At 42.0% G+C, this 24616-nt stretch overlaps 1 protein-coding gene across 2 annotated transcripts in view; it reads left to right on the top strand.

Moving 5' to 3' along the window:
• Positions 1-11975: 11975 nt before the first annotated feature.
• LGR4 (leucine rich repeat containing G protein-coupled receptor 4) overlaps positions 11976-24616 on the top strand; it is a 99209-nt gene continuing 86568 nt past the window's right edge. For both annotated transcript variants that reach the window (XM_045893991.3, XM_045893992.3), the window contains exon 1: positions 11976-12646. In XM_045893991.3, the coding sequence (XP_045749947.1) occupies positions 12462-12646 (185 nt within the window). In that variant the 5' untranslated portion in view covers positions 11976-12461. The remainder of the gene's footprint in view (positions 12647-24616) is intronic.

Consider the following 24616-nt stretch of genomic DNA (forward strand, 5'->3'; position numbering starts at 1 on the left):
TTATCTGTAAAGCCCTTGGAAAGGTGCCTGGCATAGTGAGTGCTATTTGTGTTTGCTATTATTTGCATGTACAAGCTTCAGGGACATGTGGCCACATAATTAAAATTAGCAGGTTCTTACTTTTGATGCCGAGGAACTAGCCTTTAAATTATGCTTGAAGTGCACCTGCGTGGCTCAGTCAGTTGGGCATCTGCCTTCCACTCAGGTCATGATCCTGGCATCCTGGGATCCAGTCCCACATCAGGCTCCTTGCTCAGCGGGGAGCCTGCTTCTCCCTCTGACCCTTCCCCCGCTCTTGTGCTTTCTCTCTTAAAATCTTAAAAAAGATAATAAATAAAAATTATGCTTGAAAACTTCATAAGGAATAAGATTCATAAGGAATTTTCAGATTTCTGTCTACTCGGATCAAAGAAGCTAATGGAATTCTAAAATTAGTGGGGTTTTGGGGGTGGAGGATTGAGGCCACATTCAGAATGAAAATCATACTAAGTTCAAGTAAGGGATTTGTTCAATCAGAAAAGCAGTTTTTAGGAAGGATATGACCTAGCTCTAGAGATAATGGGTTGCTGGAATGGGTGTCAGACAAATAAAAGGCATAATTCAGCATTGTGAATTTTTAAAATGCATGAAGATGTATCAAGCCACGAGGAGTACAACAAAAAGTATTTATTGTTAGCATTCAGTTTCTTCAAAATGTTAGTAAGCCGGAATACCCATTCTCTAAATCTTTCAATTCTGGTTTTGTAATATTGACTATTGTTAATTACTCTCATTTTAACTAATGAAGTGGTGACCCAGTTTTTTGTACACTTATTTATTTGGTGGGAGATAACCTCCACCTGATGGAATTTTTAAGATTTACTTTATATGGTAAGTAAAAGGTAAATTCATACAGAACCCATTAGTAAATTTTATTCCTTCAATTTTAATTTTTTTTTTTTTAAAAAAAAGCATGCTTTATATAACAAGATACGGGTGAGAGCTTTCCTAAGTCTCATCAACTGCAGAAGTATATTTTGGACTGTCAAGATTTGGTCCTATAAAAAGGCTTTTTTTTTTTTTTTATGTTTTCTTTAGGGGAGGAAGTATGGAAGAAATCTAATTTGTTACACAATGTCCAGAATTGTTGTAACCAATGGGATAAAAAGAAAATTTAGCCATTAGTTGCTGATAAGTTCCCCTTATTCGGCCCTTATTTGGCAGTTATGGAAAGTAATTCTAATCGGGAAATGTGAATGCAGACACAGGGGAAACACCATGGGAGGATGAATGGGGTGATGCTTCTACAGGCCAAAGAACACCAAAAATTTGCCAGCCAACCACCAGAAGCCAGCAGAAAGGCATGAACAGATTTCTCCCTCACAGTCCTTAGAAGGAGAAAAACCTGCGGACACACCTTGATCTCGGACTTTAGTTTCCAGAACCATGAGAATAAATTTCTCTTACTTAAGCCACCCAGCTTGTTTTACTTCCATTACAGCAACCCTAGAAAACTCATCTACAAGAGATCCATGTTTTGATGGCCTCAATTACCAAAAATAGGTACAGAAGCAAAATTAAATAGGACTTCCCCCATGTGTGATAAAAAGGTGTCAGTAGAAGTGGTTTTGACTAGGAGAATGAGATTCCTCGCCTTCGGGAGCGGGGGAATGCTGGGTTCTTTGTCTTTGCTTGAAACGCTTCCTCTGCAGCTCTGTTGAGCTTGTACCTCCAAAGGGCCATCTGAAGAACCCCTCCGAGCTTTGTTTTTCCTTCCTTTAAGGCTGCCAGTTGTTGCCTGGCTGCATCTTTCTCAATTCAAAGACTTTGTAGGAGTTGGCAACAGTAGATTTAGCACTGAGGAGAAACTTTGTATAGTTGCCCTTATCCCAGTCGGAACGTGATGAGAGTTTGCCCTTGGCCAGGGGGATTTCGCCCTGTAACGGTTTGTGCGGGCTCCTTAGCGTCCACATGCCTGATTGGAAGGCATGAATGCAGCCTGAACCAGCTGTGTTGCTCCGTCCTGAAAACTCTTGAGGGTACTTAAGATAGAGTCTGAACAACTTGCCAGGATTGAAAAGGTTCTGCATGCTCCATTCCCTACTCCCTCTCAAGCCTCCTCTCCTCCCCCTGCTCCACTGGCTCTACCCAACACCAAATGCCGCTTGCTGGAAGGTTCTCCCTCTGGTTGTAAACTGGAGCTACCACCTCTGTTAAGGCTTCTGTTCGCTCCGCCCAAATACACATTCCTCCTCCTCTGTTAATGTGGCAATGCCTTGTTTATATTATGCACTTAATTCTGTTTTTCCCATTAGAACTTTAGTTCCATGACAGCAAGAAGGATCACCACTCTGTCATTTACATTGGTACCCCTATCACCTAGCATATGGTGCCTGAAACAGTATTGTGATTTGTTCTACCTCGTTGAATTGGCTTACTTCCCATAATTCCAGGTAGATCAAGAACTTATATTGGAACCATATTAAAACAGCAACAGTTTGTCAGCTGATGTTGATGTCAAAACAAAAAGTCCAGAAAGGACCATGATACTATAGGGATAACATCTGCGTCAATCTTTTATTACCTCACTCCACTGACGTGCTTGCGTCCTGTTCGTGGAAGACAACAAAGAAAGTTACTTTAACTCCCTCTATTGCCACTCTTCTCGTGTCTCCAAACGTGACAAGTCTTTACACTTGCTGTTGTACACTCCTTCACCCTCTGCTGATCTGTATTTGTCTATTTTGTAAGCCCGCTCCCTCCCCAAGATCATGAATGTCGAGGGCAGGCAGGACTCCGTTTTGTTCGCTGTCGTATATCCAGAGCTGAGAACAGTACCTGGTAGACAGCAGGCGGTATTTGTTGAGAACAATATGAAAGAATGCTATTTTAGCAAGTGAGGCCAGGGAAGGTCTCTCTGAGGAGATGGACATTAGAAGAGAAACCTGAATGGTGTGAACTGCAGAAGCTACCCATGTGAATATCTGGGAAGTTGAGTTTTTGACAGGGCCCAATAAACAGTATTGCTCTCCACCCACTATGGCTCTGAATATGGCAGGAAGTAAGACAAATGAGTTGGCAGATGGGTACCAAAATATCCCCTTTATTTTTTATTCATATTACAAATATTTGTTGAATATCTACCATGTGGCAATTATGTTCTAGGGGATAGGGATACAGTAGAGAACAAAATAAAGCCCTTGCCTCATAGAGCTTACTTTCTATTAAAGACTGGGCAAGTGCACATACCTCAGGCTTGAGAAGCAAATATGCTTCTTCAAATTAGCCAGACTGACCTACCTAGTCTGGACCATGACTCAGCTCTCATCTTTCCATCCTGCAGGGGCAGAGCTCACTCGCTCCCTAGATGGATACGGGCAGAGCCAAGACATAAATGCCTCTTTCTTCTTCCCAGATTACAACTTGGATCATCACGCCATCTCTCAAAGAGTGAATGCTTCCATGGGTAGAAGCAGAAGTAGACACTGAGAATTTAACCCTAGAAAGTGTGATGTCCCCACAGCAAGGTAAAATCATGAACATATAAATAACTGTGTGAGAAGAACGGTTGGAAACAATACACAAGATTTTAAACCATCATTTAAACCATTTTTAAAATTTGCAAATATTGGAAATGTTGGAAATTATAAATATTTTCATTTTATTTTTTATTTTTTTAAAGATTTTATTTATTTATTTGAGAGAGAGAGAATGAGAGACAGAGAGCACGAGAGGGAAGAGGGTCAGAGGGAGAAGCAGACCCCCCGCTGAGCAGGGAGCCCGATGCGGGACTCGATCCTGGGACTCCAGGATCATGACCTGAGCCGAAGGCAGTCGCTTAACCAACTGAGCCACCCAGGCGCCCAATATTTTCATTTTAAATCTTATTAAGGAGGGAAGGAGGCAATAGCACACACACACACACACACACACCCCTTCTTTCCCACCTTTCTGTAAATGCACAGAACCTCACAGATTTATTATACCGTATGTGGATAATCTTTTTCCTCCTACCTTTTCATATTTTACCACAAGATGGCACCAAAGTGCTATTGTTTCTATTTTAGAAATTTCTAGCAGTTCTTGCTGACTAAAGATCAGGCCAAAGATTTAAAAATGTATCCCATCTGGCTCTGGGGTCGGTGAACAGGTGGGGAAGTAGGAGGAGAGCGGCACCCCTGGAGAAGGAAGGCATGGAACCTCCACGCCCCCAAACGGTGCCCTCTGCGCGTCTTCTGCCTGGCTGTTCTGAGTTCTAGAATCTGGCTGTGGCCCAAGCCCTCGGCTTGCTGAGGTCTTCTGCCTCTGGACCACCCTGACGTTTTTCCCTGTGACGCTGTGTGACATGTGACGTCTCCCTTTCTGGAACCTAACTGCTGCTGCTGCAGTCATGTGCTTGCCGGAGGATGAAGTCAATACCGAAGAGAGCACAGAGAAGAAATGGAAAGAACTTCAGGTTCTTGATGACATCACTGAGTGGCTAAATCAACCTGCCCTGAGGCCTGACCTCTCTGCAGACTTTCTCTTCTCTTGTTGGGGGGGGACTCTGGGGGGAATGTACCCAATCTTTTCTTTTAAATGCAAAATTAATATTTAAATGTATTTTATAAAAGTCAAAACATCGTAAATGAGGAAACTCAAATACACCCTAAAAGAAAACAGAACAAACCTATACAAATAACCAACTTAGGTGAATATCTGCCTACCATTCGGTATATAAGTTGTCAGGGATTGCGCAGAAGGAGGATTCATAGAGTATTACTGTAGGGCTTCTAATGAACAACTTTAGTTAACTGGAAATTATCTTTGGCTTTCTGCCTCTTCGTTATCTTCACCCGAGCCCAAACAGGATGTTTGATCAAGAGAAAAGTCCTTTCAGAGAGGACATGGCACGTTCCTTAAATAAACCAAAGACCATCTGAGGCATTGCGATTAACTTGCTTTGTATGACACTACATTTGTGAAAATTTTTCTCTTTTCCCTCTAAATTAAAAACACAAATTAAACCAATTATAGAGTGTAAAGAGCAATTGACCTAGATATTAGCTCCAGATCTGCCATTCACCAGGTATGTTGCTGGGGGTAATTTAGCTACCCTCTGTGGGTCTGATTTCTCACTGTTAAATGTGGGGATTTTACTTATGATCTCCACATTTCTTTGTATTTCTGAGTATTTTAAAGTATCAAGGAGAAAGAGTTTGGCACCACAGAGGATGGAACTTCCTAACAGCCCAAACTGCTCAAAGATGGATTCTGCTGCCAGTGGGGATGTGAATATGATGTATCCAAGAGTGACAGAGACACTGTTGCACATTCTTCAGCCTCAGACAGGTGATTGAACACTTTCTTTAAGGTCCTTTCTTAATCTTAGGTTTTCTCAATTCCATAAATTAAGTTGGACTGGAAGTTGCTTGAAGGGAGGGACTCCTTGCCATACCTTCTTTGGTGAAGCTGCCATGGAAATGCACCCCTGACTATAGGGAGGCTAACTGGCTCACAGTCCTGCTGGGAAATCCTTCACTACATTTTCCCTGGGCTGGACCCAATCAGGGACCGAGCACAGCAGCAAAGACCCTATGGCAGGGTTACTCAGGAGACAAGGGACTCTTCTGATGGTAATTTTCTCTTGAGGTCTCCCCACTGGTCTTGCCAAACCTTGATAGAACTGGACTTCTAAGACTCACCCAACCTCTTGTCCTTCCCTCTCTCCCAACCTGGAACAAACCTGTGTCTTGGTCTAATGGCTCTAAAAGGTCTCCCTCTGTCCAACCCCTCCCCATTTTTCCTCAGAAACATTTCCCCTAATGAATTTCTGGCATGAGCAATCCTATCATCGGTGTTTGCTTCTCAAAGGACCCAAACTTGCAAAATCTTCTAGCAGAAAGTCATAAATTTGGGTCGGAGACTACATCAGAGTCAGGAACTTTTAAATATTGAGAATCCAGGGCTCCATCCCAGGACTGTGACATCAGAATCAATGGAGGGGGGTTTTTTAAACATCTTTCCCAGGTGATTTACATATAGATTGGCCTACATTAATCTAAACTCTACTCCCTGGCAGAGTAGATTCTGAGGAGTAAATACATGGTAAAAATTCCTTGAAAAAAAAATTCAGAAAATGTTGGAAATCTTTACAATTTTGTGTTATTTTGAAATAAAAGGAGGAAGCTGGCAAAGTTATTATAATCTGTTTATCACCTCGGGGTGCCTGGCTGGCTCAGTAGGTAGAACATGTGACTCCTGATCACAGGGTCATGAGTTCGAGCCCCATGTTGGTGTAGAGCTCACTAAAAAAAAGATAAATATATATATATTTCTCTATCACCTCAAGGTTCTCCATTCACTTTCATATTGAAATTTTTTTTAACTTTCCTCATCACATTATATGAACTGAATCCATACATTTTAACACTAACATGAGGCAAAGAAGAGTTTAATAAATAGTACTAAGAGTTCGCCAACCAGACTCCAAGAATAGCATTTTTGGCATCATTCTAATGTCCAACACCATTGATCTAGTCTCCATAGTTTTCTTTGCTCAGGTTGATAGTTTGCCTGTATTTCATAAAAGCATTGTCTCTGATTTTTTCATTTCAAAAAAAGATTTTAAAAACATTTTCAAAAGTCCTAGGATTATTAAAGTTTTCATTGTGATTGCCACTCCTTATTTTGAAGAGAGTCGTGGTAACTACTGTCACTAGACAAAAAGAAAGGTTTTGAAATTACCCATGAGGTATTCAATAGTGTCCTTCTTGACACTGTATTACGTGTCCAAGTCAGGAATAGAAAGAATCTACAGAATGTGACGTCTTCTCTCTCCATCTTCCCACAGCTTCTCTTTGAGTTTAAATTCTCTTACTGCCTTCTTTTCTAGATTCCTTTCCAAATATGTTCATGTAGACAAAGAAGAGCTTTCGGGATATTTCAGCCTCCAGGTAAGAACTAACCCAAGCGCTGGTCTTCTGTATGCACTTGTTTTGTGGGATGCTGACATTTTGCATGTAGTTCTTTGAAATCTTGTCTTTATGCTGTGGTCTTCCTAAAACGTTCAAACTTTTATTTGGAATTCCGAGAGAGTAAAAAGGAACCCAATTCTGTGACTGAATTTTGTGTTAGTACTTTGGTCCTAACAAATTCTCAGCGTGACTAGGTGATAATCTTTCTAGATTTCTATTCTGATTTTATTTTTTTTACCTTTACTGTTCTATCTGTTACAATGCCTGGCTTCTATAATGCTTATTTACCTGTGCCTAGTTCTGTTCCTCTCCAGTAGTTTATGCACTCGGGCCTTGGGTTCCACATGTGGTTCTGTCATTCAGAGAGTTCTCTTGAATGTCATTCTTCTCTTGGGTTAGATTTGAAAAGGGAAAGATCAGGATAAGAAAATCGGATTTAGAAAGGATTAGGCATGAATAGGAAAATATTTCTGATATTTATCTAAATGTTTTAAAATTTGGGGTCAATATGGGTCTTCAGAACTACTGAAAAGGGTCTCTGACCCCAGGATGTCCAACCAGGTCAGGAAACTTAAGAACTCTTCAGTGATGTCTTGAAAAGAGCTGGTGTCAAGAATGGACTTCAGTGAGTCACACTAGAAGGTGCCAGTCCTCACTTCCCAAGATCTATCAGTTCTGTGCATGTGGTAGTAGAGGAAAATAGGGCCAGAAGCCCAAATCCAGCCACAGGACAACTTTTAATATGTCAACAATTTTACATTGTTATTTTGTGTGCTTGTTTTCATTGTAAATTATCCCTAAACAATAGGTCCTGTGCACAACAGGACCACTCTAGGGACATTGAGACACAGAAGAAAAGGACAAGTGGATGAAAGCACCTATTTAAGACCATGATAGCATGACTGCAAGCCTCTGAACCAGTGTGGGAGCTCTGCCAGCCCTAAATGCAACTGTGGAGGACTCATAGCTTAGAAACAATAGCATCTCTCTTGAGGATTCAACTATTAGATACATACCAGATACCTGATGGGTGTGATATTCTTTCTTTATTCCCTGAATCTCTCATGTTTTGAAATGTTTATGTATGTATATGTACATACAGATACCCATTTATCCGTATGTGTGTTTATATATATAAGCATACTAATATAAATATAAACACATATTTTTAATATACATATTCAGCTTCTAACTTTGAGTGGCAGGTTTGGCATCCATGCTTTTATAAAGTCAATAGCCACTTTTCATAGGTCATGGGATTGCCTCAGGTCAAAAATATTTGGGGTGATTTTTGGATGGAAAATAAGGTAAACCATGAGTGCCCAGGACTCTTTCTGGACCATTCATTCCAGAAAGAGGGGGCATTTCTTTGCTTGCAATTGGCTCTTCTTAGTTCATTCTGCAATATAATCTTCAGCATGAGCTCACCACAGAGACCAGAAATTTGAAAGTGCTCTATCTCAACTTGTAAGAAAAGATGATCACCTTTGAGGTATGTCCCTATGAATTTCACATAATCCTGCAAATGGTTTTCAAAAATAATCAGACTTCAGTAAGGGATTAACACCTATAAAACAGGGCTGGGAAACTATGGCTCATGGGCCAGAACTAGTCCAACATCTAGTTTTGCCCAAAAAGTTTTACTGGAACACAGCCTCATCTATTTGTTTATGTATTATTTATGGTCGCTTTGATGCTACAATGGCAGAGTTGAATAGTTGTGACAGAGACCATATGGCTGACAAAGCCCAAAGTATTAACTATCTGGCCCTAAACAATAAAAACAAATATGAACAACCCAATAGAAAACAAACAGGCAATGGAAATGAATAGGCAATGCAAATGCACAGAGGAGCACCCTGGAATGTCCAATAAATAGAGAAAAGATGCAGCTGTAAATCAGGGAAATTCAAATTTAAACTACACTGAGATTGCATTTCATATGCATCAGATTTATGAATATTTAAGTCTTGCAATATCAGGTGTTGGTAGAATATAGAGAAATGGGAATTTTTATTCTCTGCCGCGAGAAGCACAAGTAAGTGCAATCACTTTTGAAAGCAATTTTACAACATCCAATAATGGTGAGTGCACATAATCCACTCCTAGACACACACACACACACATACACGTATATAAAGAAAACATGTTAGAGAAACTCTTGCATGCATGAACAAGGGGATTTGTACAAGAATATCCATGGTACCATTGTTAGAAAAAATAGAAATAAGTTTAATATTAACAATAAAATGGATAAATACTGGGTACATTCTTTAAATAGAATACTATATAATAATAAAGATGAATTTACAATGACCACATATTTCATGAACACAAATTTCATAAAGCTCACAGGTTGAGTGAAAAAAGCAAGTTGCACAGGAGTACAGAATGATATTATTTATATTTGCAAAGCAAGGCTATATATTACTCAGGGATACACAGCATGAAAATACTGAAAATATGCATGGAAATTAATTATAAAATTTAGGAAAGGGCTGACTTCCCCAGTTGAAAAAGATTGTGGAGAGAGGTACAAAGGGAGCCTCAAATACATTTGTAACATTGTTTCTTTCTTTCTTTTTTTAAGATTGTATTTATTTATATAAAAAAGGCAGACACTTAACTGACTGAGCCACCCAGGCACCCCTCTGGGATAGAATCTTAAAAATTAATTTGTTTTGCTCTCTTAGGACATCTTATCCTAGAGGTGAAGACTAATTGGCCAATTTATCTTTAATGTAAAGCACATATACTATAGGGACTATAAGAGATATTAACACTTTTATAGATATTACCTCTTTTCTTCCTTACCCAAGTCTGTTGCTCTTGAAATTGTGTCTTCTTGGACATGCTGCAAATTGGAATCCTCCTTTCTTACCTTCTTCACCTGATAGACAATAGGAATTTATCCTTCAGTAAAATCTACATCTCTCCTTTCTCCAAAATCTGAATCTTTCCTTTCACCTAAGTTGCCAGCCCTAATATTTTATTCCTTGGAAGCAAAGGATAATGTGGTTTATGAACTCCCTATATCACTTTCATGTGATGTGTATCAAAATGCTGATTCCTGGGCTCCACCCGAGTCTATTAAATCACTTTGTGTCTTTAATCCAGCTTTGCATGCAATTCTTATGCTTACTGAAGTTTAAAAACCACTATTTTAGAAGAAAGGAAATGAGTTATTTGGGCAAAAAAAAAAATCAATCAGTATAATATATAATTCTCCTTTTAAAACAGCACAAGTGGCGCCTGAGTGGCTCAGTCGTTAGGCATCTGCCTTCGGCTCAGGTCATGATCCCAGGATCCTGGGATCGAGCCCCGCATCGGGCTCCCTGCTCCACGGGAGGCCTGCTTCTCCCTCTCCCACTCCCCCTGCTTGTGTTCCCTCTCTCGTTGTGTCTCTCTCTGTCAAATAAATAAGATCTTCAAAAAATAAAAATAAAACAGCGTAAGAAAGTGATCCCTTGGCAGGAGAAATTCTGTCATCTTTCAGTGTTGTTATAAAAGAGTGGTCTTAAAAGAATCAGTTAAAGAAACCCAATTTACAGTTTTTCCTCACTTCACTTTCTCATGAGAGTTGCTAGAAAATAATGGAAATGATTTAGACAATGGGCACCAATTTAGGGAGGGCTCCAAAGGCATGAGACAAGGAGCCGGGAGACCAGGAGTTGCTCTGTGATGATCTTGGGCAGCACACAATACCGAGGGCTTCAGATTTCTCATCTAGAAAATCAGAGGGTTGTCCATATAGCTTTGAGTTCTCTTTCAGATCCACAGTTAGAGGAAATAGGTCATTCTTAAAAACTTGAAGTCAAGGCATGTTTGTATTTATTGACTCTCTAGCATATAAATCAATTTACTGTATATTAGTCATGTGCCCAAATGGGCATTATTTTTAAAGATAAACTCTCAAATGCAAAGATGATGGCAGTGTTTCATTTTAAACTTCTTAGGTCTGTATCAATTTATTTCCATTTTCCTTAATTTTACTAAGGTGACATGAGTGGAAACTTCATGATAGTGATATTTTTAACACTGTCTGCCTTAAAGTATTCATGAAAACTGTCTAATAATGATAGTAAAACAACCCAAAGGCATAGTGGAAAGTAAGAAAAGTAAGAAAAGAGGTGCCCATAAAGCAGTATTTGGTGTAAATAATGATTCTATGGGGTCTATTAAGCCACAGAAGTCCACAAGAGGAAGGACTGCCAAAGTTGCTGTTTGACTTCTCAGTGGTAGTTACCTAGCACTCAAATGTTCTCTTGTCTGGAGAAATTTTCCAATATTCAGAAACATCACCTCTCTTGCCCCTTACAAGATTCCCGTGTTTCAGGATTTTAAAGAACGTGAGAAAGCAGTCTGAATTGAGATCACCAAAGCTTGATAATCATTGGTGGTTAACTGCTAAGACTTAGCTACCCAGTGCATATAAAAATAGGTGTAAAGATCTCAGATGCACTGAGAGGCTTGTGGGGGTACGCTGCTTTAATTCAGTATATAGCCAAAACCTAAATATTTATGTCAGATGAAGGGAGGCTTTCCCCCTCCTCCTCAAAATCTTTTTTCCATTTGCACAGCTGGCAAAGTCCTCACCCTTTGGAACAGTGGAGAGTCATTTGAAACTTAACTGAATGCTGGAGGCAAGTTCTACTTTTCAGGTCATCCAATTTAGGAGATCCAGTTTCTGCAGAGGGAAGAAGACGGGTGGGGGAGGGGGAAAACAAAACAAAACCAAACCAGACTCTTCTTCTTCAGACGTCCACCTTCCATCCACAGTCTGCCACGCAAATCGAGCCAAGTCGGGAATTTTGCCTTGAACCACCACCACCACCAGCACCACCACCACCTTGTCACTCACGCCCGATAAACACGCCCCTCTGGTCCTACTCTTGGCCAGTGGCGGCTCCCCTTCTTGCATAGTAATGAGCTCGAGACCTCCGCGGGCCAATGGCGCTCCAGGAGAAGGGTTAGTTTTGCATGTACCTAAGTGATTTGCATAACCCAGCGGCTGGGGGCTTGGGAACCCGAGCGTGCAACCCTAGAAGGGAAAGGGACGGGAGGAGACTGAGCTGCGGCGGCGAGAGAGCGAGCAGGAGCCTGGGTGTTTGTACGAGAGCCGGGCGGGGGCTGGGGCGAGGGGCCGGCATGGCTGAAGGCTGCGCTCCGCAACCTTGAAGAGAGGCTGCGGCGGGAGGCCGGGGACGCGGAGGCGGGTGCGATGGCAGAGTGCGGCTCCGGTAGCTGCGCACGGCCGGGCCGGCTGGCCTGAGCCGCCGGAGGAGCGGGGCTGCCTCTGCGCTTCCATGGAGCAGCGGGAAGGGCGAAACTCCGGAGCGCCGCGTCCCTGCACTGCTGCCGTGGACTGTTGAAGGGGCCGAGCCCGCGCGACCGCCGAGGGAGGAGAGCCCCCGCCCCAGCCCGCAGGCCGGCCGCCCCGGGGCGGCGGGGGGCGTCGGAGGGCAGCGGAGGCGCGCCGAGCGAGCGGCGCCGCGGGAGAGGCCGGCGCGGGAGGCGGCCGCAGCAATGCCGGGCCCGCTGGGGCTACTCTGCTTCCTCGCCCTGGGGCTGCGCGGCTCGGCCGAGCCCAGCGGCGCAGCGCCGCCTCTCTGCGCGGCGCCCTGCAGCTGCGACGGCGACCGTCGGGTGGACTGCTCGGGGAAGGGGCTGACTGCTGTGCCCGAGGGGCTCAGCGCCTTCACCCAAGCGCTGTGAGTACCGGGGTGAGGGCGCCGGCGGTGGGGCTGGGGGGACAAGGGGTGCTGGGGGGTAGAGCCGGTGGTCAATCTCACGCCCCCTACCAGTGTCCCGAGGAGCGGGCGCGGGTCACCTGTGCGTGGGGTGCTCGGTACCCAGTCCCGCGCGGCGGGCTTTCCAGACTTTGCCAGTCCGGGTCCGAGCCGCGAGCAGCTTTTTCCCCCAGACTTTTGGGGCACAGTTAACCCTCCCACCCCCTGCAAGTGCATCTGGGGCCAAGCAGGAGGAAGGAATCTGGAAACGCTTGCCCCTGGCAGCCTTTTCAGGAGACCTTCCCTTCTCACGCGGGCCCCGGCTCAGCTGGCAAGAGCTTCATAATCCGTAGGCTGAGGGCGCCTAGAACTTGGCCTGGGTCTGCAGACCTAGGCACGTTTCGTGGGGAAACACCTGGAGCTTTCTGGGTTCCAGCGTGTGGGGAGAAGAAACACCTGTGCCTCAGTCAGAGTGAATCCCCTTCCAGTTTGGCCTCATCCAGGTAGAGCGACCTGGCTCTTCGGTCCAGTTGCACTCTGGACTCACCGAGAAACGCCCAGGGTTCTGGAGCGCTCGGGGGAGCCGGGCAAAAACAAGACGGAAGGAGGGGGGAAATTGCAGGTTTCTTTTGGTGAAAAGACTCTTCTTACCCAAGTAGGCCTTTTAAAGCAGGGATGCTGACCTGAAGTACAGGATGTTGGAAGAAAATCAAAGTTCCAGAGCATATTCTCTGCCCAACCTTCTAGAATGGAGGGCAGCAATTTTCTGCTGTACCTTAATCCACAGAACTTTTGAGCTGCCTGGGGCTGGGCAAGTCACTCAGATGGTTCTGACTTCTGAAATCTCCCTCCTCAAAGGGAGACCTGAGGCTTTAGACATTCCCTTCAGAAAAGAAGAGGAATCTGACATAGGTGTTGTAGGTGGTATTGGCAAGTACGACCAATAAAGAATAGGGTAATTGAATGCAGGGCTTGGTGTATGCGCTTGTTCTTGGGTTGTGTGGCCAGTCGAGTGATTAAATCAAGAACAGTGAAAGAACTGTTGCCGAGAGGAAGGGATTCTGAGAGGTCCTTGGGTGAAGGGAATTTCCTTTTACCTTATAGCCAAGGAAGGGGACCTCTTAGAAATAAATAATTTTAAAGGAGTAACTGACCCTGTGAAGAAATCCTTTCTATGCAGGCCAGAGCATTGCTGTGTTTCCAGGTGGGTAGTGGGAGGTGTTCAGCTTGCTCTCTGCCAATGGGGTTTCATTGAGTATTGCAGCCTGTTGCTTTGGAATCTGTCTCATTCTTTGGCCTCCAGCTCCCCCTCCTTATTTTTCCTGTCTCACGTGTTATGTATTTGAAATAATTTTCCTCCAGCATAGTGAAATTTAACTTTTTTACTGAAAAAAAAAATCATTTTGCAGTGAAGAGCAATTTGCCCGCAAAAAGGTACATTAAGTGGGCAGGTTTGAGTGGGAGTGAGGGAAAGAAGACTGGGTAGAGGAGATGGGGCTCTTTTTTTTCCTGTTCTTTTGAAACTTAGGGAATTCATGCAGGCGAGGTGCCTTTACCTGACACTTCTCAAGCCTCTCTATTCATAGAAAAGCATGTTTTTGCTATTTTGACCAGTGGTAGAGACCTTGTTTAGTAGATTCCTCCAGTTTTGATGAGTAGACTTGTCCTATAAGGAAAAGGGCTATTTTACATTAGTACCTAAAACCACAAAGAGATATCACATTTTTATGTGAGCACGCTCCTGTCTGTAGAGCATTGTCCTTTAGAACTCACTGGAGGTAGTAAAATGCCATATTCTCAACTTGGAGCCGTACAGAACTCACTGTTCGAGGCTTGGGAAACAAAAATCATTGGCAACTGTCCAGATTAGGTTGCCTAAACTAGCACTGTTGTGGCACTTTTGAGCTGCTGAGGTGAACAAATGTGCTACATTTTCCTTTTCCACTTGTGACCTGTAGCTAGAGTGATCGGACCTCCTGATAACTCCTTATTTCATCCCGGTCTCTTCATTTCATCCTCAAAAGTATATATTTATATGACTACCCCACTTAAAGGGCATTTCAAGGACAGTGTGTTTGCATTTTGAGAAACCAGCTAGTTCAGTGAATCTCAAAAGCCATGTTGAGGATGGGCAGGTGCTGTGGGTTTGCACAGCCCAATTGATTTGGGATCACCTGGGATCTTTTTCCAAGTCCTTCTGATCTGCTGTCCCGTTACAGCTTTAGTGAGCCACAGTTACATACCGAGGGATTAGATCCATGGTCCCAAACTTTTGCTCACCTCTTCCGAATTTCTGGAGCACGTGTACCCATGTATATTACACAGAAAATTACAAACACAGATACAAGTTAAAAAGATGAGGCCGATTAATCAAAGTTCTTTTATTCTCACGGCTCAATGGTAGATGTGGTGTCTTCACCTCCACCAGGGATGTGTGCGTCCCACTTTGGAGACCCTGGGACTGACAAAGAGCAGAGATTTTATTTTACTCAACTTGGAGTACACAGATCTTGGTACACAGGAGGCACTTAAAAATGTTGCAGTGAAGAGAGAATAACTTAAGGCCAACACCGAAGGCAGGCTCGGGGCTTGGAATTCAGACATCATTCCCACACAGGATTGCCAAATTCAGCATTCTCAGCATTTAGTCTTTTGTCCAGATTTGAGAAAGCCCCAGAGAGAGGATACTGCTGCCTCTCCTTCAGGCTCGTTTAAACTTGTTCCGTCCAACAGTGCCTATTTCCTGCTGAAAGCTGCTTTATCCGAGTCTGGGGGCAGAGTCAGACGTAATCCTCCGTATTGTTGATGGGATTCCTGTGTTCACACTGTTTCCTGCACCTGTACTGGTTATTTATATTTTGCAAGAGCAGTTCTCAATCCTGTGTCACAATACACTGGCTTGTCACAATTCACCCTGAGGTGTTCTAAAGGAAGTAATCTTACTGGTATTAAAATTCCAAAGTTTATTTTATCAAAGGGATTCAAGGTTATTCCTGTAGTAATGGTAATAGGTCACTCAATCACCTACACTCCCAGAGGCTTGAGAGAAAGAGATGAAGTCCCAGTGGTGCCGGGGAGAAGTTTGTGCACGTGTGTCCCCTGGTTTATGTGTTACTGCCTCAATGTTTGGGTGCCGTAGACTCAGAGCACAGGTCTCCACATCCTAGATTATGTTTGGTGACCAGTTTTAAGATTATACAGGCCGTTTCTGTGGCTTCATGGAGACACTGATGGGTCTGAGCCCTTGGTGGTAGTCCTCACCTTGCCACTAAGTAATTTTGTGGCCTTGGGCAAGTCATTCTTTTTTTGAGGCGGGGTGGGGGGAGGGGGACGGGTAACAATTTTCTCATCTGAAAAATGAAGTAGTTGGATTCACTAGATTATTTCTAAGGCTTGACTGTAGCTTCCAGAAGTTCTATGATTTTATAATTCTAACATAATTTTAGGATGGCAAGGTGACGATAATGTTACGATCCTCTCGTAAAAGATCCCAGGAGCAGCAGGATTTCGTTCTGGGTGAAGTTGCACAAGGCTCTTCGTTACCACTCACTTGGAGGAGGAGTTCTTTGTGTTTAGAAGTGTGTGTTAGGAAATTTGCCATGGAGACTTGTTGCAGAATGCATGACTAGCTAAGGCGCTTTGCTAGGGTAGAATAGCCCTGCTTGTTTCCTGTGGGTATGGCTTAACACTCGGAAAATAAAATCATTCTGTTTCAGTAATTTGGATACTGTACAAAAAGTTACTCAACGTCCTCACTTCCATATAATTAGTCATAATCTCTGCAACCTTCATGATGTGGGTATCCTGTACATTTGGGCAGGTTATAGCTTTCTATATAGAATTGATGGTTACCTGAGAGGCTTTGAAGTGTTTTTAAAAATAATCTATTGTTTTTTCTTCTTTTAGAAGCATCATCTTAGATTCTTCCTTAAGATGTATGTTTTATCACTACACCAAACACCTTTCTTCTTTTAATAGTATCATTTGAAAGTATTTTCTTCTGCTTTCTCCCATATCTCCTGTATTCTCTGGCGGGTAGTCATCAGTGGCTAAAGGTTTATACCTTTTTTGATGGTAGAGTTTCGTATCTCTTGATTTCTGCCTTAGGATCTATAAGTTTCAATGTTTAGTTTGTGTAGTGTGTCTTCCTAGAGATGCATTAATATCACATACAAGTGAACTTTGTGTTAAAAAAGGCCAGTATATGAATATCTTTGAGTTTAGATCCTTTCTTTTACAAACCAGCTAAACTACTGGGTTCTCTTCAAATACAAGAGAAAAGAGCATTCTGCTGGGAATATGGAGAGACCTGTCAATAAATCACGCTAGTGACCTTGAGTGGGTGACATGCTTAACCCCTCAGGGCCTTGGTTTCTCCACCTATAATACAAGGAGGTAAACAACTCTTACTGCCAAGAGTTTTCTTTCTCTTGAAATTTTTTTTCTTTTAAATACATTTCTTGTATCCTCTCCATTGGTTAAGGGAAGTATAGTTCTCTAAATCATGGAATCTCTCACCCACCCAGGAAACTTCTCCAGTTGTCCAGCTTTACTGGAATATTTCCATTGAATGGGGAGCTCACTGCTCACAAGGAAACAATGTGCTGGGTGTGGTCTGAACGATACTCAGGACTTGAACCCTCAGGACTTGAACCTGTAATTCTCTTATTCAGGGCTCCCTAAGGTTTTGCAGTAACCACTAATGTTTTATGATTTCTAGTCGAACTAAATGCTCGCGACAGTTATGGTATTGCAAGCATTTAATGTCCAGGCACTTGGCTCTTAACATTAGAATTGTAAGGTAACATTTGACAACTTAATCTCTTAGGGAAGATCAAAGTTTTGTACTGGGAGGTGGATCCAGGCAAGTTTAGGCATTTTCTTGGCCTCTCTCAGTCTATCTCTCAAATTCTTATTTTAGTCATTTTTATAATAGTGAAAGTACTGACAGCCTGCAAGTTTGGATTTTGGTTTCTGGTCTCCCTGTTTGTACCTATCCCTTCATTCCCAATTTTTTTCATCAATAAATGATGGATATTGGAGTAGATCATGGCAAATGTCTTTCACTGCTTTGAATTTCTCTGAACCTGTGTAAACTGTTAAGCAAGTAAAGTTCTCAGAATCCTTTAGTGATTCATTGAAATTTTTCCTAAGACTGTCTCTCACCGTTTCTCTATAAAAAAGATAAAAATTTCCATAGAAGTACGATATTTGTTGGTACACTTGGGTTAAAAATTAAGCCCTGCCAGATGTGCCTTTCACTCTGAAAAACGTAACTAATATACCTCAGAGTGTTCTAGATAAGACAGCTTTATTCTTTTAATTTTTAAAGCTAGATCTCAAGGATTTGGCTTTAGAAGGGTGTTATCCAGCTTGCCTTTAATTGTCTTAGGCAGCCTTCAAGTTTCTGGCAATGCCAACAGCTCTTCTTGTATATAAAAGAATATGGATAACTTTTTCCTTTTTTCCCCCCAACTTTGTTAAGTGAACTTTTTTTTTTTTTTCAGAGCTTCATTAAGATGATAAAATGCTCTATTTTAAAGTTCTGCCAGGAAGAAAAAAATGCTAGGGCATTTAGCAAATCATTACCCTTACACAAATGGCTAATTTGTCTGCCTTCCCAGGCATTTCTTTTGTGTTTAACTACTTGATGGTCAAACTGTAGGCCAGGTAGCACCTCAATGGTCTAAAATTGGGTGAGTTCCAAATTGAGTTTAGAAATCAGTCTTAGCAAGAGACAGATCATGACTTTATAGTTCATATACATTTAATAACCTCAATTTCTAAAGACTGCAGCAAGTTTGTACTCAAATACCTGTTTTTTTAAATGGCAAGATGTAATTATCTAGTAGTATACTCTGGACTACCCCCCCTCCCCCCGCCCGCCGAAAAGTATTTGTTCTTTTTTTTAAATATTTATTTGGGTGAGAGAATGAGAGAACACACAGAGGGGGAAGGAGAAGCAGACTTCCTCTGAGCAGGGAGCCCTATGCGGGGCTTGATCCCAGGACCCTGGGATCATGACCTAAGCCAAAGGCAAACACTTAACCCACTGAGCCACCCAGGTGCCCCCAAGTATTTGTTTTAGTGTATATGTATATATATATATGTATATATACATATACACATATATAGTGTATATGTATATATACATATATATATACACATATATAGTGTATATGTATATATACATATATATATGTATATATATATATGGCTGGCACTGTTTTTAGCAAGGTTCTTAAAGTGTAGTGAAATATGTTGTGTCATGTACAAGCAGTTAAAACTGAATGTTTGGGATGGTTGTTTTCAATCTCTAAAGCATTATATATTTTAATTGCCAAACAGTAGCCACGTTCTCCCCCTCTGCACTAAGTTGACAGCAAGATTTGGCATTGGGCATCTCTTTTTTTAGATGCAAGTGATTGAGGAACAGGAATGCCCTTCTAACAGTCCAGGTCCAAGAAGTGAACATCTTTAAAAAATATATTTTTCTGGTTTTCCCTAGCTTTTCTGTACTGAAAGACCTTATGGGGAAGGCATTGAATCACCCCCCCTGTGGCAACATGTTGGCCCATAAGAATGTAAGAATAGCCTTGTAAGGAAATGTGAACCATAGATATTTTGGGAGGCAGCTGGGCCATTTCGATTCCAGGCTGGTCTGATGTCTCTGCTAGTGAGAAACTTGTGGGGGAAGCATACGTAATATATTTCAAGTTATTTAATGATGCTTTATCCTTTGTATTTAAGTATTTAAGTATTAAAAATCAAGAGAAAAGGTTATGTAAGCCCCTTTAGCTAGTTTTTTCTTTTCCTCTATTTTTACAATAGAATGTAGCCTTTTATTTTTTTAACGAAGTTTTAAATATAAAGTTGACCATCGAAAGAATGAAAATCTTAGCGCACCTTGACAACAAAATATTTTTGGTGCTTGAATCAGATTTCAGAACCTCATTCAGAAAATTCATAAGGTAAATTCTCCCCAGGACTGTACATTTTTAAGGCTTTATTTGGGGAAATTGTCCCTCCTAAGAAGAGTGACATAAATTTGGCTGAGAGATGGTACCTTTACCTTGGTGCTGTATTAGGGCAGGGCTGAGGAATGAGCCCATGTTGCTTCTGGTCTCACTTCTCCATTCGCCCTCAGGCTGTGAAGTTCTCACAGGTAGCTCCTAGTACAAACTGTAGGCAGTAACTTAGTACAAGTGGGTGATATCAAAACCTCCCTGAAGAACTTGATTAGAACTGTTTTCCTAGGAAGATAGGTAGATGTCCCAATTCTCACTCTTGCCATGGTTCTTGTTATTTTTAAAGATTTATTTTTTACTGGAGAGAGAGAGAACACTAGCAGGCAATGGGGGGGAGGGCAGGGGGAGAGGGAGATAGAGAATCTCAAGCAGACACCCTGCTGAGCACAGAGCCCGATGGGGGGCTTGATCTCACAACCCTGCAATCATGACCTGAGCCAAAATCAAGAGTCTGTTGCTTAACCAACTGAGCCACTCAGGTGTCCCATGGTTCTTGTTCTAAAGGTGCAGGATAGGGGGTGTACTTCCAAGTTGGCAGGCTTTTCACTGAAACTAGGGATTGGGCTGTGTTGTTGATGAACTTCTGGGTTTTCCCCATTTTCCTAAGAGAAAATGCTAAGAGACCTTTGGAGAAACTACATGGATCATAGGAGAAGGGCTTGGCAGACCAGATTTTCCCGGGAGAGAGGAGACCCATGGTTGCCGCGCTGTTCTAGATTGTCACCTTTCTTGTGTGGAAACCATCTCAGAGGGCTGCAGGAGAATTCTCCAGAGAAGATCACAAGCCCTTGAATACTTTAGACCTTAGGAACTCTGTTCTGAAGTCTACCAACTCTTGGGGTGCCTTTCTGGCCTAGTTGGTAGAGCACGTAGCCCTTGATCTCAGGGTTGTGGGTTCAAGCCCCATGTTGGACATAGAGTTTGCTTTAAAAAAAAAGTCAGTAGACTTACTCTTTTTCGAGTTGGGGGGAGAGAAAAAGATGTCCACTAAACTTTAGGTTCCTTAATGTTCTTGAAGACTTCATATGCTCTCATGTTTTGGTACTCGATTCATCCAGTCTTTGCATTTTCCAAAGTGGTAATTGCCCTTTGGTCCTCTTCAGACTGTCCTTATCTCATATAAATTGAAGCATAGACAGGATTCTTATACAATATGATCAGAACTAAGGGAATATTAAGTGAACTTAATACACTTCAAATATTTTAGTATCATGTTTTAAAAATTACACGAGTTTACTGACATTTAGCAGTTTCTCCTAATCTCACTTTTCAAACTTTCTGTGCAACTTCTGCTAGTTCATTTCATTTGATTAGTTTTTTAATCTTAATATTTTCCTTTTTTTGTAACAAAGGAAAATTTTCTTGTTGGCCTTCTGTTCTTTTCAAGGTCATTTTGAGTCCATGGTCATGTAATCCAGCTTTTTATGTCACTGTTCTTGAGTCTTCTTTTTATAGGCCTGTCTTTATGAGCAGGCCTTCAAAAATGGTTTTGTTTTTGAGAGTATGGCACGAAGAATCAAGACCCCTGAGTTCCCAAATCAGCATGGGCATGTCACATAACCACTTTGAACATTGACTTTTCCATCTGCAAAAAGAGGTAACTTCACTTTGTCTCCGAGGGTCACACCTAGGAAACTTCAGTATGACCTGTTTGAGTGACGGCAAGGACCCGATTTGTTGTCATTTCTTCTGGGAGTGACTAAGCAGTTGCATGTGTGTATGTGAACCCTATTTCTCTGGTTCTTTGAATGTATACTAGGTCCAAAGCCTGTTGCAGACTTCACAGTGAGTCATTGTGCTAACAGGGAAAAGTCCACTTACCTGGCAGATTTTTTTCATTCAGAAAACCATAAAGATCCAGGTGGAGAAAGAGTATATATACACTTTTATCAAGATACCTTCTCATAGGTGGTACTACCCTTTTAACAGGAAAGCCCAATTTGGGGGGAGGGGATTGGTTAGTTATAGTTTCCCTGGAGGAAAGAGCTCAGGGGACACCATGTTTGCTCCCCTGGGTCTCTGTGATTGGCGCCGCTTTCCTGAGATGGGTGGTCAAGTAGAAAGGTGCTATCCTAACAGGGGACACAGTGTATCTCCCCATAGCAAAAAGGCATGTGACCTTAGGCAGTGTCAGTGTGATCTTTAAAAATTTTTTATTTTATTTGGTGGGGAGGGGGGGCAGAGGAAGAAGGAGAGAGAATCCCAAGCAGACTCTGAGCTGAGCCCAACAAGGGGCTTGATCTCACGACCCAGAGATCATCACCTGAGCTGAAATCAAGAGTCTGACACTCAACGATCAGAGGCACCCAGGCGCCCCGTCGGTGTGATCTTTAGATACGAATTTTCTACTTCCAGATTTCGGAACGCTGGAGATTTTCATTAAGCCTTGCCTAACTCTTTGGGAAGCCTCATGCCAATGACTGCCTACTGTAGTTTCTCAGATCATTTTCCATTTTGGGGATGGTTAAGATTTACTCGGGATTGATAGTTTAGCTGCATTCTTGTTTCTTCCCATCGCTTTGTTTCTAGAAATAGTCAGATTATGAGAGAACTTTTTCTTTTAAGTACTTTAGAAGTGATATTTTATTGGATATTCGGATAACTGTCTTCTTTTTTTACGTTTGAGATTAATGCTCAAGTTTTGTGGATAAAGTCATTTTAGAACTAAAATCCATTCTTTAAGATCTTCTGTATTTCTAGGGGCGCCTGGGTGGCTCAGTTGGTTAAGCGACTGCCTTCGGCTCAGGTCATGATCCTGGAGTCCCGGGATCGCGTCCCGCATCGGGCTCCCTGCTCAGCAGGGGGTCTGCTTCTCCTTCTGACCCTCCTCCCTCTCATGCTCTCTGTCTCTCATTCTCTCTCTCTCAAATAAATAAATAAAATCTTTAAAAAAAAAAAAGAAGATCTTCTGTATTTCTAGAAAGTTACATGGCATTCTTGTTAAGCACAGTTGAATCGTTCTCAGAAACTTTAAACACTTTTCTGGGTTTTGATTCAAACCTGATTTGAAAATGAATGATAAAGCCAGAACAGCAGCGAACATACGCAGCGTTGCTCACAACCGATTTAGACTGGCTGTTTCAAATACAGTTGTGCGTTTTCTACCCTGGGTCTCTTTCTTTAAAAAAAAAAGAAAAAATGTTTGAGATGTTTTTCCCATTACCATCTTGACATCTGCCTGGTTACACATGAATAGCTTGACCCAGTCCCTCAGCAGGGAGACTACCGTGGCCTTGCTTTCAATAGCCATGTCACTGACAAAGAAAACATATGGAATATTTCATTCCTGTCCTTTGCAAACAGTCTGGGGCTGTGAGGGCATGCAGCAGAAGGCTTCATACTTCATGGTAGGTTGGCAAGTTTGTGTGCTAACCCCAGGCTGTGCCACTCGCAATCAAACTGTATTTTCCAAAGCCCCGTTACATTCTTGAAAAAGGAATGTTGTGTTTTGGAGAAATAAATTTCTAATACCAGTTTGAATTAAGTTTGTATGACCTGCTTCCATGGTGGGTTTCTGACTTAATCATATATTTCACGAGCGGGAGCTTGTGTGCATACACGTGCGTGCGCGCGCGCTCCTGTGTGTGTGTATGTGTGTATGCAGGGCATTTGGATGCTGTCCCCCCAGGTTTGATATGTGGTGTGTGTTTAATGGATACACAAGTTGGGAATGAGGATGCTTGATTCCCAATAGAACATGCCTCGAGGACTGTCTGCCTCCATGTTTATCATCTTGTCAGTTCAAGGCTAATTGATCATTCTCTACTAGCCGAATACTGCTGCATTGACCTTTAAAGGTTTCTGTTGCATAGGACCAGCCTTCTACTTGGGGACTCTGTTTCAGTTCAGCTAGCATTAACGGCTTTGCTTTGTGGCATCTGAACCCACAGTGTGGAGGCTGGTGAGCAGGTGTGGCAGGAGAGGCCAAGAACATGAAAAAGAGGGGTAAGTCAATTGTTGTCTTTTTCAGGTCTTCGGTGTCAAAAGAATTTGCCCTTGGCGCAAGCCTGGCTGAGGTGGCATTCCAGAAGGAGAAAAAACAAAAACAAAACCTATGACATCCCAAGATGAGAAGATTCATGACTTTGGTGGAGGAGAATATGACATATATTTCATCAGGGTCCTTTCCACCCAAGTTACCCCAGCCTGAAATTCTAGTTTCATTGTTTCCTGGACATGTGGGCTGGTTTTGACAGGAGTGGATTTACTAAAAAGGAAATGAGCTCCTACGTTATCCCCGATATAGCCAAATATTTAAATGTATATGTATATCTTATCTAGAAGGTATTTCTGATGGTTCTTGGTATCATTACCGAACATGAGCTGTAAAAACAATGTGCTAAGAGAAATTATTGCCTTTCACATTTTCTTATAATTCCTTTTTTAAGTTTTTGATTATCATAGATTTCCTTTCATTTTTTTTTCTCTTGGGAGGTTACAATTTCAAAAGCTTAGGTTTTGTGGTTCTTCACAAATGAGTTCTATTTGAGGTCCTCCCCTTTCTTTTAGTGCCTTCATGTTTTTATCCTAAAATAACTAGTTTAGTCTTGGCTGTTCCATCTTTCTTCTTTGACTACTTAACTAACTTTCATAACTTTGAATTCATATCATAGGAAAATGCTCCCAAATCTCTCAATTCTAAAATGTACCCTTTTTTTAGTCTCCAGCTCTACCAGTATTCGTGTGTTACAGTGTATTTGTCCATTCTCCAGCTGAGAAACGCTTTCCTTGTTTCCAGGTTTTGGCAATTATAAATAAAGCCAATATAAATATTCACGTACAGGTTTTGTGTGAACATAGGTTTTCATTTCACTTTTGTAAATACTCAGGAGTGAGATCCTGGGTCCAGTGGTAGGTGTATGTTAATAAAACGTTGGTCTAGGTTTTAATGTCTTAGAGCTGTAGTAAGGTTTGATATTACCAA

This window comes from Mirounga angustirostris, unplaced genomic scaffold (genome assembly GCF_029215605.1).
Source record: "Mirounga angustirostris isolate CCGP_5_RB_7025 unplaced genomic scaffold, mMirAng1.0.hap1 SCAF_13, whole genome shotgun sequence".
NCBI classification, from domain to species: Eukaryota; Metazoa; Chordata; class Mammalia; order Carnivora; family Phocidae; genus Mirounga; species Mirounga angustirostris.